Here is a 14,069-nt window from a genome sequence, read left to right on the forward strand (position 1 = left end):
CTAACTGTTCATAATCATCAGGGAGGTTTGACGTCTCTGAAGGTCTGAAGGTCAGAGGAGTCAAACAGCAGCAGAAGGTCAGTCACTTCATCAGCAGAGGAGACGATAATGCCTCCTCAGTGCTGTCAGCGCCTCCTCTAACCTTCTCCAGAGAGTCAGAGAATAAACACACAGAAACTCTGCTGCAGCTGCTCCTGCCGTCACCGCTCCTGTCAGACAGAGATGAGGGCTGCACAGTTTAGGAAAATAACTCACTTAGGTAACATTGACTGATATTGTAATTGCAATAGGATAGGAGGGAATGAAACATTACTCACAATATCATTCAAAAACATGATAAAAATGATAATAACGTCATGTTTTTGGAGGATCTTTAACAAACAAGGATTAGTTATAAAGTGTGTAGACAGAGTTTGAAGGCCAGTGTTTCTCTGCAGGCCCACAGTGCTTCATTTTCACAAATGTTGCCTTTACTAAATATTGTGTTTTGGTACTAGTCCGTATTTCAATTTCCATAACTTTTGATTAACTGTGTGTCCTTAAAGAAGACCGATGTATTTAGTTCTCTCCTCCTACCCTCCTTTGTGTGTATCATTATTTATTGTGTTCATGTTTACAATACTCCTTAAACGCCATTTTATAATGTGTTTCCGCTGCACTATTTCTCAATGCTCTTAATGTCTTTCATTTTTGTCAAGCACTTTGAATTGCCTTGTGTTGAAAGGTGCTATATAAATAAACTAGCCTTGCCTTACATGTACATTACAGATTTTGATAATTATCGGTAAATAAAGTATTTCATGTGTAATAAACACACCTCTCGGTCAGGGCCTTGCTCTGGTTGTCTCTGGCCGCCTGCAGGTCTCTCTCCAGACGTTTCTTCTCAGACTCCAGCTTCTCCTTGTCGTTGGGCTGCATGCGCTGGCGGGGGCTGACGTACTGCAGCTCCTTCAGCAGCTCCTCTTTCTCGTTGATGAGGATGAGGCGGTCCCGCTCCGGGTCCAGCAGCCCCGGCCACGCCTCGCTGTCCAGTTTGGCGATCTGCACCTCGATGGTGGCGATCCTAGAGGAGGAGGAGGAGGAGGAGACGTTTAATGAACATTTGACTTATATACTCAATAATACACACAGAGACACATACAGTCATCCAGCATCAGACACGTTCTCTCTACTAGCTGCAATGGACAGAATAGTTGTACTGTTGTCATATATTCATCCATTTTGAATTATTGTAAAGGGTCCTTGGGTTTAATAAAAGACACTTTATAAATCAAAGTTATTATTATTATTAGGATTAGAAGTCTAGTTTACCAGACTAGACTTACACCTGTGTCCAAATGTGTGTGTAGACTGCTATTTTTATATATTCATTTTTGTAGCTTCCATTTTTGTATGTATGTATACATACGTGTATATATTTGTATATATTCTTATTCTTGGGGCCATAGAGAAACAGAATGTCGATCTCCCTGTTTGTATCACACATAATAAAGTTGACTTTGACTTTTGACTCTAGCCATCAATTAGCTCTTCGGAAGAACACAGACAAAACAGATTTCATAGATAATTACAGTTCTGTAAAGAAGTATCCGACCTTGAAACTGTATGATCAAACAACCCTTTGCTACAAATCCTCTTCTCTTTACAGTGTTTATCTTGAGCAAATTCTCTTAGATGCTTAACGCTCAGGAGAACGACAGCAGATTAGTGAGCTGGTCAAATAACAAAATCACACAGAGCTTTTGCAAATCTGAATCCATACCAAATTAAACAACACCGATTATAAAGGTTTCATTCATTCAGGTTAAGGCATTCCTTGACATAAAATCTTGCAAACAGACATATTTGAATGTTTTCAATAGATTTGATGCACACCTTCTCTTGGCCTCCTCGTACTGCAGACTCACACGAACCTTCTCTGCCAGTTTGTTGGTGCTGGTCATGAACTACACACAAACAATGACACAATGGACGTTTTACACACATCAGTTTATAAAACAATATTCAGGATCATCCTTTAATAAAGCAAACGTACCAAGACAACATTGTAAATTGCTCATTACAGGACATAATTATGATGCAACATTTAGTTTAGTCTAGTTTTTCCAAACCTAGATTGTTCAAGAATGTTTTGTATAAAAAAATAAGTCAAATCAAGTCTGGGGCGACATAGCCATTATCTTCCAACAGGTAATAGATATCAATGTTCAGGGGCATGTTCTCTAGTAAGTCAATACATAAAAAGTCCTTTTCACTCAGATTGATGGATAGCCTGTCTTTTAAAAGGTCGACTTGGTGTCCATATTTTATTGTCTCTTGGAAAGAACTGCCCTAAGATGAATGCTAACACGTGGGGGACTATACCTTATGTTGTGCTGATAACTGCAAAACTTCAAAACCGACTGTGTGACCTCTCTGAAAGCTGTATCTCGTGTGAAGTAAAAACTGACATCCTAATTGTTTTTGGAATTTATAAAAAATGGGGACATTGAAGAAGCTATGGAAATGAATAGACTAAACTACTGTGAGGGAATGTTGAATATGGGTAATCTATTTGGAGAATTGTAAGCACTCTGCTCTGTTTGTAGATGGGCTTTTATTGTATTTCTGTTGAATTTGTCAATTTGCAAATGTAATTATATTCTTGGTCTGTACTTTAAACTGATTTCTAGTAACTGCACACTTTTTATTTGAATTTTAGAATTATTATGTAATCTGCCATATGTCTAATGTTGGGGAATATTCGGTTGTGTTTGTGTAATGTGATAAATGTAAAGAAATCATAAAAATACATGTTTAAAAACCTAAATAAAACTGACATCCTCTCTGGGACTCACCTCAGCGGGGATGTCGGTCTGCGAGCCGGCGTCGGAGTACAGCCGCGGGATGCACAGCTCGGAGTTAGCGAGCGAGGGACTGCTGCCCCACAGCTCCTGCTGAGAGCCCGAGTCCAGCTGGAAACTGTCCTTCAGCACCGCCAGTTTCTACGGCAACAAGAGATAAAACAAGAGCTGCTGCAGATTACATGGAGCAAGGATCAGAAGGAGGGAGAAACTGGCACATCGGGGTGAGAAACTACACAAGGAATAGGAGACAAGGAAGTGATTAAGGACAGAAAAGAGTTATATAAAGTAACAATACAGTACTGCTTTCAGAAGGGCTGCACACGATGGAAAAATGTGATTATACCAAATGATATTGCAATTGCGATATGTTTCGGGACACTAGGAAATTATCTTTTTTTAAAACAATATTCACATTCTCAATGGCAAATATTTTAAAATCATCAATGTGATTTTGGTTTGACAAAAGAACCAAACATATATTTTTTTAAAGACCGTTTGTAGTCTTATTGAGATACAGTACTTTCCCGTATTTAGCCTTTGACAAATATTGCGTTTAATAAGATTTGGATAGTCCATATTGCGATTTTAATAAAAGTTTATATAAACGATTATTTTTGCAATTCGAGTATAATGAAACTAAGATTATATATAATTAAAATATGAAGTGAGTGATTGAATGCAGTGGGATTAGGGCATCAAACTATATTATGACACCTTAGATGTCTCATTGTTTCTGAAAATGTTGTCCTTTGCACTCTAATCTCTCGTTTGATCATCTAGGAATTGAAGCTTCTAGGAATCAACCTTGAACTACAAAGTGACGTTTGTACTGCTAACTGTACAGAGGCATTCAGTGAGAGCTCCCCAAAGAGCACCGGCGAGATGACAGAGCTGTAAATAGCGTTAAAAGGGACCTCCTGTGTGTTCGCTGCATGTTCCCGGTGTGTTTGTGGAGCAGCAGCAGAGACGCTGCCACAGTCATACTTTCATCTTTTACAGCCGTGATGAATATCTTATATACTCCACTCGGCGGCTGCTTCTGAAGCATGCTGTGGAACGCACCTTATCTTTGCTTTTCAACGGGGGCGTGAAAATAACATTACCACCTTTTTGATCGTGGGAGTGTTTAAGTATTTAGATAATGCCTTAACAGCATCTTAGTTTAAATACAAAGCTCTCCATGGCTGTTATACAGACCCGAGTGGCAACCAGAGATAAGTGTTTACATTTGAATTTGAAAGATTTCATTACACAGAAATCATCTACCTTTTTCTCTAAGGGCTCTGGGAAAAAAACAGCAGATGCAGTTTTATTTTAATTGAGCAGCTGCTAGATTTTTTTCCCCCATTTCAAACATTTGTATCACTTTCCATGTGCCAGACAAAGTGAATCCACATCATTTTTATTTAACCGATTCTCCTCATTTTCTGCAGCAAGTAGATATATATGTACATATCAAATAATATATTCCTACACTAGAAAACAGCAAATATTTAGATTATTATCACCTGAGACGCAGGACAGCGGCACATTCCCAAAATTGAGAGCTTTGGTATTTTTGCTTGAAAATTGACAGACAATTAATAGATCGTCAAATTTGATTGATTTGTTTTGACTAATTGTATCGGCTCAGTTTAAAGTGAAGCTGTCAGTGAGGTCTGTTAGCAGGAATACAGATCTCTCCATTTCTCTTTTGTGACACACACACACACACACACTGAACTGTCGGCTGCAGATGGCGAGGGGGAGGAAGGGGGAGAGATGGGAGGCAGACTATCTTTTCTTGAACACATTTTCCTCACTCTACCTTTAAGCAAATATGAGCCAAACGACTCTGCAAACAGGATTGCCTGAAAAAACCTAATATTTTCAATCTTTAAGAATGTATACAAGCGGCTGATGGAAAATTGTCACCACTGGGAGTTTTCATTTCAGTCTAAAGTCTAAAATGTGAGTCGGAAATGCTTAAAACTAAGATTTATAGACATTTGATATGTTCTACCCTTTAATATGCAGGCGTGTTTTTGCCTGGAGCATCAAAGAACATCTGCCCTGATCAAACACATTACAAATGTTTTCAAGACAGATATCAAAAATGTATCCTAGAGGCATTATAATGATGAATAACGGTGTATTAGCAACCAAGAACCAATTAGTGGTGGTTTGCCATTTTCTGCATGAGAGCCAAAAATCTTATTTTTACAACAAGTTTTTTGTGAAGTCTCCGCTCCCCTTACACCTGCAGCTTGTCACATCATTTAATTTTAATAGAGTCTGCAGTCATGGTGGAAATACGGAGTAAACACTGCACTGCGATGCTGTCACACACGATAAAGGACAGTAGAGAAGCAAAGGAGGGTTTGGAGTTATAAAAGTCAAACACCTTTTGTTTGTCGCAGAGAGCAGTGAAGAGGAGGATAGACACATTTTCATTCATGCAAATAAAGCATATTGGACCTTGAGCTTAAAGTCACCATGCAGCAGAACTACGCAGTTTTGCAAAGAAGGATTTGCTGCTTTTCTCTTTTATATCATTGGAAATCAGCTGAAAACTTATTTTGGTTTTGGATATATTGTCAGTCAAAGCGAGGCATTTAAAGATGCACATTGGGCTTTAAAATAAGAAATAATTGCAACTTCTTTTGATATTTTATAGACAAAATTATTAACCGAAAACACAAAAGATAGAAATATGACAATAAAGATGATATGTAGGTGCAACCATACGTTGCATAATTGTTTCCAAACTCAAACTGGTTTCTGACTACAGTGCCACCTGAAATACCAGAACTGACAAAAAAATAAATACTAATTCACCCTCAAATAATTAAATAGTTTTGGTTCTCCCTTTCTATAATAATGAACAATTTGCACATACTGTACTCACATATTGTAGCCAATAACTCACAGGATACATTTGATTTTTGAATTAAAATCTGTATAAAGTAGACTATCCTGATATGATTCTGTCCCATTAGTAGATTAGTATTCTAATTTATTCTGTATATTTTATAGTGTGTAAATACTCTTCTGAATATGTATTTTCTATAGTGTGAATATGTGTATTTTATTCTATTTTTAAGAAATGTTGTAGTTCTTTTCTTTTCTTTTTCTTGACGACTGTCAACATGCTGCTGTGATAAAACAATTTCCAAAAATTAGGATAAATAAATTATCAATCCATCTATCTATCTGAATTTCGCCTAGGGGATAAATAAAGTTCCATCTTATCTAATACCCACTCAGAGTTTAAACCACATGAGCAGCGAACAAAATGAAACTTCAGCGTTGATAAATGTTGCTGCCGTCGGCTAAATAGTTTTCACTTTGGAGAAAACACTGAAACTGATCCCCACAAACACAAAGCTTCTTCTCCCGAGTGAAGCTGACAGGAAGCTCTGAAGCAGCCTCAGCTACTGCGGGTCCCTAAATCTGTTTTACTGCATGTGGCACTTTTCTCACAGCAATATAATGTGAAGTGTTTTAACATTAAGACTCTCCTGAGGGTCGTCTCGAGGCCTCGTCTCAAGGCCTCGTCTCCTCGCCTCACACAGCCTCGCTTCGTACTCCACCTTCATTTCCTATTCCTCCTCTTCTTCACAAACCACTGCCTGCCACAGCGTTTGAAGATGAGTGATACGCTGCAACTCACTGCACAGAGCATCTGGAGGTTATTCAGTCAGAGCCTTTCAATTCTGCTACTTTCCACATTACAGTCTATGTATTTTATGGCAGGGAATTATATTGATAAATGATATGACACTAGATATCGCCATAGATTTTGGATATCGTAATTTTTTTCCTAGTAAAATGATGTCATGTTCTAAATGTACCTTTGCTGATATTTGCCCTTACATGATTGGTCATTAAATCCATGTTGCTAATGATTATTTGAGAAATGTATGTTTAATATCGTCGCTAGTTTGATAGAGATAATTGGTAAAACACATTGGGATATTCAATATTTGTCATATCACCATTCCCTAATCCATCCATCCACTTCTTGCACTATTTCTATATTATTTGTATTTACATTGTTGCACATCCCAAAACATTCTCTTGCATTATTTGATCTGTTTTATTTGTTCTATGTCCTATATATTCACGTTGCACTGTTGAAGGAGTTTTCCATTGCCATATCTACACTGTAGCTACTGTGCACATGACAATAAAGCTTTGAATATTGAATGGGACTCATTTATACACCCCATATTTGCTTGTCTATTCCGATAAAAGACAAGCTGTTTTTCTAAGGAACACTATAAACTGTCTTTCATGGTCAACTACGGTAATGTTAAAAACAACGAGTAGCAAAGTGACCTTGTAGCAGTTGTTCGAAAAGTTGGTTTTTAAGCATGAAGTTTTCTATAAAAAGGCCTAAAAACACTTCTACTCTGTAGTAAGCAAGTAATATGAAATTCCTTTCTTTTGTGGGAATATGCACATTGTGATGAAGTCTGGCTGAGATTTCTGACATGATCCACGTGGCTCTCTGTATCACATGTCAGTATTTGGAGTTCCTGTCTCCTCTTTCCTTTCTTCTTTTGTTCATCAAAGAGTTGATACTGGAGCTGATCAACTCAACATCCTGCCTTCAGCGACCTTTAAACAATGCTAAGCTTTTACATCAGCAAGCCATTTGTACTGAAGTTTATTCTTCTCGTGTTCGAGTTCAGGTAATTTGTCTCAGTGTAAATGACGAGAAATCGAAGAAGGTGGTTCACCAGTGTAGTGGATTTGTTTGTCAATGCTAAAACAGGTTTACATTGGCAAACAAAGTTTAGAATATCTGATTTTGGAACATTTTAAACTACATTTAGAGATTAAACATCAAATGACAGGTGCTACTAAGCTGAGCCCGACAACGCTTGACTAGTTATGGGCTCATCTACGTCTCATCATCACATTTTTCTAGATGTACTTGACTGTTACACCCTTCATTACGGATGTGTATTTTTACCTGCATGAGTTCCTGTTTCTCCTTCTCCCCAGAGCTGATGGCGTCTCGGATGGTGCGGACCTCGCTGAGGATGCTCTGCGCCTCCTGCAGCTTGAAGCCATACGGACTGCTGGACACCTTCAGGTCTATCCTGGGGGGGGGGGGGCAGGAGGTGAGGGGGGTGAGGTAGAAGGGGAGAGAGACAGGAGATGATGCATTAGAATAGATGTAAGTAGCCGTATCAACAGCCAATGATCCTGTCAAAATGTCCTGACACTTTTACTGTCAGCTGCTCCGGACAGATGATCACTTTCACAGATCTGATGACTTTTAAATCAGCTGCTCTTTTAACCGTTTACAAAAGCAACTAGATCAGCTGAGTGTGGAGACATGACAGCACCAAATTGACTCATTTTCATACAGTTACACTAAGTGTGAAGCTGTGACCACAGTGTGAAGAATTACAGCAGGTGGAGGCATTGCTCATTCACTCACCTATTTACATATTTTCCAAGCTTCTCTATTGAGCTTATTACTTGTTCTTTGAGAAATTATTGTACGATGTATCCTGATTATGATGTTATCAATGATATTCTGTGTTTAGAACCATCAGCAAAGTTTTTTAAATGGATTAGATATTACAAATATGCAAGAGGGTTGTTTTCTCCGAATAATCCCCTGCGCTGAATCTTTTCATTTGTAAAACGTGTAAACTCACAATACCTTGATGGGCCAGAGATTGGAACACTGCAGCCTCAGCTTTAAAAGCAGACATTTGATCAGCTGGGGACTGCAGCACATTTAGCTGGCTCTTAGGCTGCAGGATCTTGCATTTGCATCTTTGTTATACTCAGTGTAAGGGTTTATTGTAAATAGAAGGCGAGATCACGTTCATGATCATATAAAAGTATGATGGGAAACAAAGGCAGACAATGTAAAGTACAATTATTTGTTATTACATTAAAAAAAAACTGCCCAAAAAAGAACAGAACAGCCTCCTGCAGCACCGTCACAACCATCCCCGTTTTAGTTCAGAGGTGTAAAGGCCAATTTATACTCTACGTCTCCAAAAGGTCAGCATCACGACAAAAAAAATACATTTATAACTAATACAAGTGGATTTTGTGAGACACAATATCTAAGGGTTTTTCTCTAGGGGTGTTTGGACTTTTGAGACTTTTCAAGACGTGCACATACTGTGTTGTAAGAGAGGGATTGGCTCATTGTCACAGGCAACAGGTAGAAAAGCTTTTTTGAAGCGGAGCTGATTTTTTTATGTAAAGCAGGAGATGACTTAACGTAGCTGTTGGTCCTTCGTCCGTCTGAACCAGATAATGGCAATAATAAAAAACTAATAATAACCAAATAAAGTCCACATTAAAATGGGTTTAAATATAAAGCCGACTTTTGTTATTTTGATTAATCAGCTTTTATAGCTATTCACTTTCAATTCTGATGTACTGCACATTTTTTCAGAGTAACTTTCTTTTTTATATATTTCTTTGTAAATTGATATTTCTTGTAAAATGTTTTATCCCGTTTTTTTTATTTTATAATAGTTTTCAAAAAGTTCTATAACCCAATTCGTCTTACTATGTATGCCACATTATGCACCAAAGAAAACTCCTTGTATGTGTAAACCTACTTTGCAATAAACCTGATTCTGATTTTGATTCTGCGTTATAACTCAGGACCATTTGGGAAATGGAGATTAAATGTTTGCTCAATTTGTAGCGTTCACACATGAGATCCAGTGTTTGGCTGCAGGGAGAACAGACAGGAAACAGCCATCAGAGGCAGCAGCAGCAGCTCTGTAAAGCCTTTCATCAGCAAGTCATGCATGCATCTGAATAACAGGTCCTTCCACATTCTTCAGAGAGGGAGAGGGGGGGGGAGGTTCAGAGAGAGAGAGAGAGAGAGAGAGAGGGAGAAAACAAGGTACAGAGAGAATGAGGAAGTGAGGGAGTGAGAGAGTCTGTGTCAGGCAGAGAGAACCAGTAATCCTCTCTAAGTCCTTCTCAAAGATGGACTTGTGCCGAGAGAAAACGCTGTTATCAACCTTTTTATGACAAAAATCACAATGACCCCAGAGAGAGAGAGGGACCTTTAACAAATAGTTACTAAGCTGAAACAGTCACGTTTAAAATTGACAATCCAAATCTTTACTGTACATTTTAAATGTCACACCTTTTCACACCAATGTTTTGCCCAAGGAGAAAGAGCCCGGTTATCTTAAATGCCTCAAAGCATACCGCACATATGGCCAAAAGTATATGGGCATAAGAGCAATACTTTTTATCATTTTGGAGGAAGATACCATCAATATGTTGGACTAACATTAGAAGACTGTGATAGATTAACTGATAGTTGTTTTAAAGGTTATATTGCTTGTGAGAAATGATCAGAATTGGTAAAGCAGAGGCAAAGACGTTGCTACAAAGAAAGAACTATATAACTGAAATGGATATAATATGTTGTTTAACTAAACTAATGTTTGTTTAAATGTTAACGAGATTATAGCATGTTAAATTGATCAGCTGTAAGCTTAACATTCACTGTAGGTTCCTTAACTCAAACACATGTCAGTTTGTGTTCAAACTATTAAAATATGTATTTATACAGCGCTCCCCACACCACAGACTGTATTGGCTGTAGCTCCTGTGGTAGGAGGCCATTTAGAAGTTGCATTATAATAAAGAATGCTTGTGGTGTTTGGATGCTGACAAAATAATACAAAGTGCATTTTATTCTATATGTAGGTATAAAAAGGAAGACATGCTGGTATCCTTTACTGGAGAAGTGTTGTTACTACTTAGTGCTGGGTATCAGCTGAAATAGCCCAGTACCAACGTCTAATAGTTGTTTTTGAAGTGTTGTTGAATACAAAATAAAATCATCCAATTAATCACAAGAAAAAGAGGAAAATATTACAGGGAAGTCTGGAGAAAGGAGCTTGTGGAATACAAACATATGTTCTGCCCTCATAAAATGACAGTCATTGTGAGACTGCTGGGAACTGGTTTAAAATATTCTATAAACTCTTTGTCCGAAAAACTTGACATAATATCCAAAACTGATCAAAACAGACCCAGCCAAAAGCACACTAAAGTATATTACCGGAGATTCCATATGCCTTATTCAGTGTATTATTTATCTGTTCATACATATGTGAAACATAGCAAATCCCCTCCTATGCAGCAGTATTTTGTGAAATCTTAACAGGAGTGTTGGGCTGCATTCCAGTCTAAGCCTATTCGTATTTCTGCAAACAGCGATTGGTTGCCGAGTGGCGTCTGACGCCTGAAACAGGAGAGGAAAGTCACGGGGGAATGCCGTCCGACCGCTCTGCCTCAGCTACTCTTTAATCCTCCTCACACTCTCACTGTGCTGCGCGAGACCAGACATTCCTGTTCAATTCAACACCGGCGGATCTGCTCTCCAATCAGGTTCAATTTCAGAAATCACAGCAGCTTCAGTGTGACATGAAGAACAAATGGAGGAATGAATCAGATCCACATTCTCCTGATACACCTTGCACGTTGAGATGAACTCGCTTCAGAAGGTAGAAGTAGGTCACATAGAAAGGGGTGTTTCCTCTTAAATCCACATTCTTCAGCTGTTGTTCCATCGGTGCGTTTATAGAGTGTTAAATGATCTGATGGAATGTGTGATAATGCCGAGGCAATAACTCAGGTGATAAGAGAGTGAGCTGCTCTGGCGTTTCTCAGTAACGCTCATCCATTCAACACAATTCTCTATATTCACATGAACTGTTCACCTGGGACACATCTTGGCAAGTCTTGACACGTTCATCTTGAAATTAAATAGATATTTCTGTGAAGCTAGAGTGATTATGTCATTGATAAGGATAAGAAAAATGGAAGATAAGAGCTAGGTTGAGACATTGCTAGGATTTTTAAGAAGAGCAGATTACAGCGAGTAGAGGGAAAACCCGATTCAGAAACGTCCAAAAGTTGCATTTCTCAAGTGAGTCTGAAGTCTTTGCACTCAAGTCCCAACTAAAGTGGATTTCCAAAGTCAAAAACAACAAGTCCTCAAATTTGAGTTTGTTGTCTTCAATAAAGTCATAGTGCGTTTTGCATACTACACTCTGGTATTTGCTAACCACTGCAAATTATTGTTTGGTATAATTATTTCTGGTTAGCACTCAGGAAAGTCATGGTTCAGAGAAAGTGGTGCATTTGTACTCATAATTATTATCTCATTGAATAACTGTGTCTTTATATGACAGGAAGTGCAGATCAACCCACAGTCTAAAACCTAAAGATAGTCAGTTTACTGTCAGAGGACTAAGAAAATCGACTTATATTTGAGCAGATATGTAATTAATGGTGATTTGATACAAAATAAATGTGATACACTTTTCATTGAAGCTGTGGACATATAGCTATAACTATAAAAATTCAAAGTCAAATAAAAATAGCTGAAATTATTAGACAAAATGTAGCTGATTTCTGGGAATGAACAGCGTTAACATTAGTTCAGGAAATGATAGGACATGTATTGATGCTTTGCACCCTTTAATATTAACACACTTTTTCAGGAGTGGACGGACGTCAGAGGTGTGGACTCGAGTCACATGTTTAATTAACTTTGACTCACCTTGACAAATTGCTTTTAAAATAGTTTAATTTTAGTCATGCACCATTATTCACCAAAGCAAATGCCTGGTTTGTGTACTTGGCATTAAACCTAATTTTGATCATTTGTATGGAGATACTGTAAATCAGTGAAGACAGAGAGGGAAGGTCACACACACACTTGCTATTCAGGTCATATTCTGACTGTCTTGCATTGCGCGTCAAATTAAATGAGGAGGTCTGCTGGTATCATAAAGTGTCAACTGTTAACAAATATACCAGTCAATTTGCCCTTCAGCAAGAACTCAAGGTCAGGGAGGCAATACATGAGTATACCTGAGCAACAAATACCAGTTTGTCCGAGAAATCAAGGTCATCAGTATGTGTGTGAGGACGTAAGGATGCAGCACTTACTCTTTGAGCGTCTCAAAGCCTTGTTCTTTGAACTGAAGCTCCTGCTTCATACAGGCCAGGTCCCGCTTCAGCTTGTTCACCTGAAACAGAGAACACAACAGTTAGTTTTGAATTATTTGAAAGAATAAGCTATTTTTTGACAATAAAATCACATTAAAAACCCCAAAAAATTCATGTGTCAGTCTTGAAAAACGTATCTAACCTCTCTGTGGCGTTCAGACTCAACACCATTGGATCCTACTGAACATGTTATTTTGTTAACAAGACTCACAAATATAGTTTCATTTATTTTAAATAATGTAAATAATTCCCAAAAAGAGCTGGGGACTAATTTCACGGTTTAAAAAATACACATTTTGTGCTTTAGTAAGAATCTGGAGCAAAAAGATGGTGTATGTGTGATTGAACACGCTACAAACAATATCTTGTTCATTTTAATACCGCCAGTCTTGCACAACCCTCTGAATATTTTGTGCATTTGTACACAAAGCTACCTCTTTTAATATCTGCACAGCTTTCCACTTTATGTACCAATACTGCACATATTTTTGTATTTTGTCGTATTATACTGTAGGTCGTTTCTTGGTATATCTATATTTTATGTAAATATTTTTCAATAATTTGATGTTATAATAGTTCTGTAAAATCATTTTGAATGCATCTTCTTAAGCTGTGTTTTTGTGTATGCACTGTAAACACCAAGGCACATTCCTCGTATGTTATTGGCAATAAATCTGTTTCTGATTCTGATTCTGAATAAATACAATGTAAGAGTGCAACAATGGAGCCCAATGACACAGGAGAGGTACTCGTATGCACACAATGCTTGAAATATTCATAATTGGTCTGAAATATCCACAGACTTTTCAAACCTCATAGCATTAAGAACTGTGCTATGACTTGCATTTAAAAGATATGAGGTTAATAAAAATACAATTAAACAGGCGCCAGTGGAATGCATTGTATTAGTCACGTGGCAAGAGTGAGTTTGGGTCATGTGGTTAGGGAGGTAACTCCTCTGCATATTTGATCCACAGCCAGGATTAGTAAACGTAAACTCAGAGTGAAGAGTGAGTGCCTAAGTATCCTCCTGCTCACTACTAATATCATTCATCTGTAACCACACATATGAGTATATCATAAATGAGATAGTAAATGTTTGACTCACATAGAACTTTTACTGTCTGATGTATGACATTGTTAAGAGTTATCTCGAGGAGCAAATCTACCCATATTTATTTTCTCACTTAATGTTTTGTCAATTAATGG

The 14,069-nt window shown here is 37.9% G+C and overlaps 1 protein-coding gene across 1 annotated transcript in view; it reads right to left on the reverse strand.

Moving 5' to 3' along the window:
• Nucleotides 1–14,069, reverse strand: part of wwc1 (WW and C2 domain containing 1) — a 55,392-nt gene that overhangs the window by 25,854 nt on the left and 15,469 nt on the right. The window contains exons 5-9 of the mRNA XM_034140227.1: nt 12,801–12,880; nt 7,807–7,936; nt 2,838–2,984; nt 1,876–1,946; nt 818–1,063 (exon numbers count right to left, since the gene is read on the reverse strand). Coding sequence (XP_033996118.1) covers nt 818–1,063; nt 1,876–1,946; nt 2,838–2,984; nt 7,807–7,936; nt 12,801–12,880 — 674 coding nt within the window. The remainder of the gene's footprint in view (nt 1–817; nt 1,064–1,875; nt 1,947–2,837; nt 2,985–7,806; nt 7,937–12,800; nt 12,881–14,069) is intronic.

The sequence above is a fragment of the Trematomus bernacchii genome, unplaced genomic scaffold, assembly GCF_902827165.1.
Source record: "Trematomus bernacchii unplaced genomic scaffold, fTreBer1.1, whole genome shotgun sequence".
In the NCBI taxonomy this organism is placed as follows: Eukaryota; Metazoa; Chordata; class Actinopteri; order Perciformes; family Nototheniidae; genus Trematomus; species Trematomus bernacchii.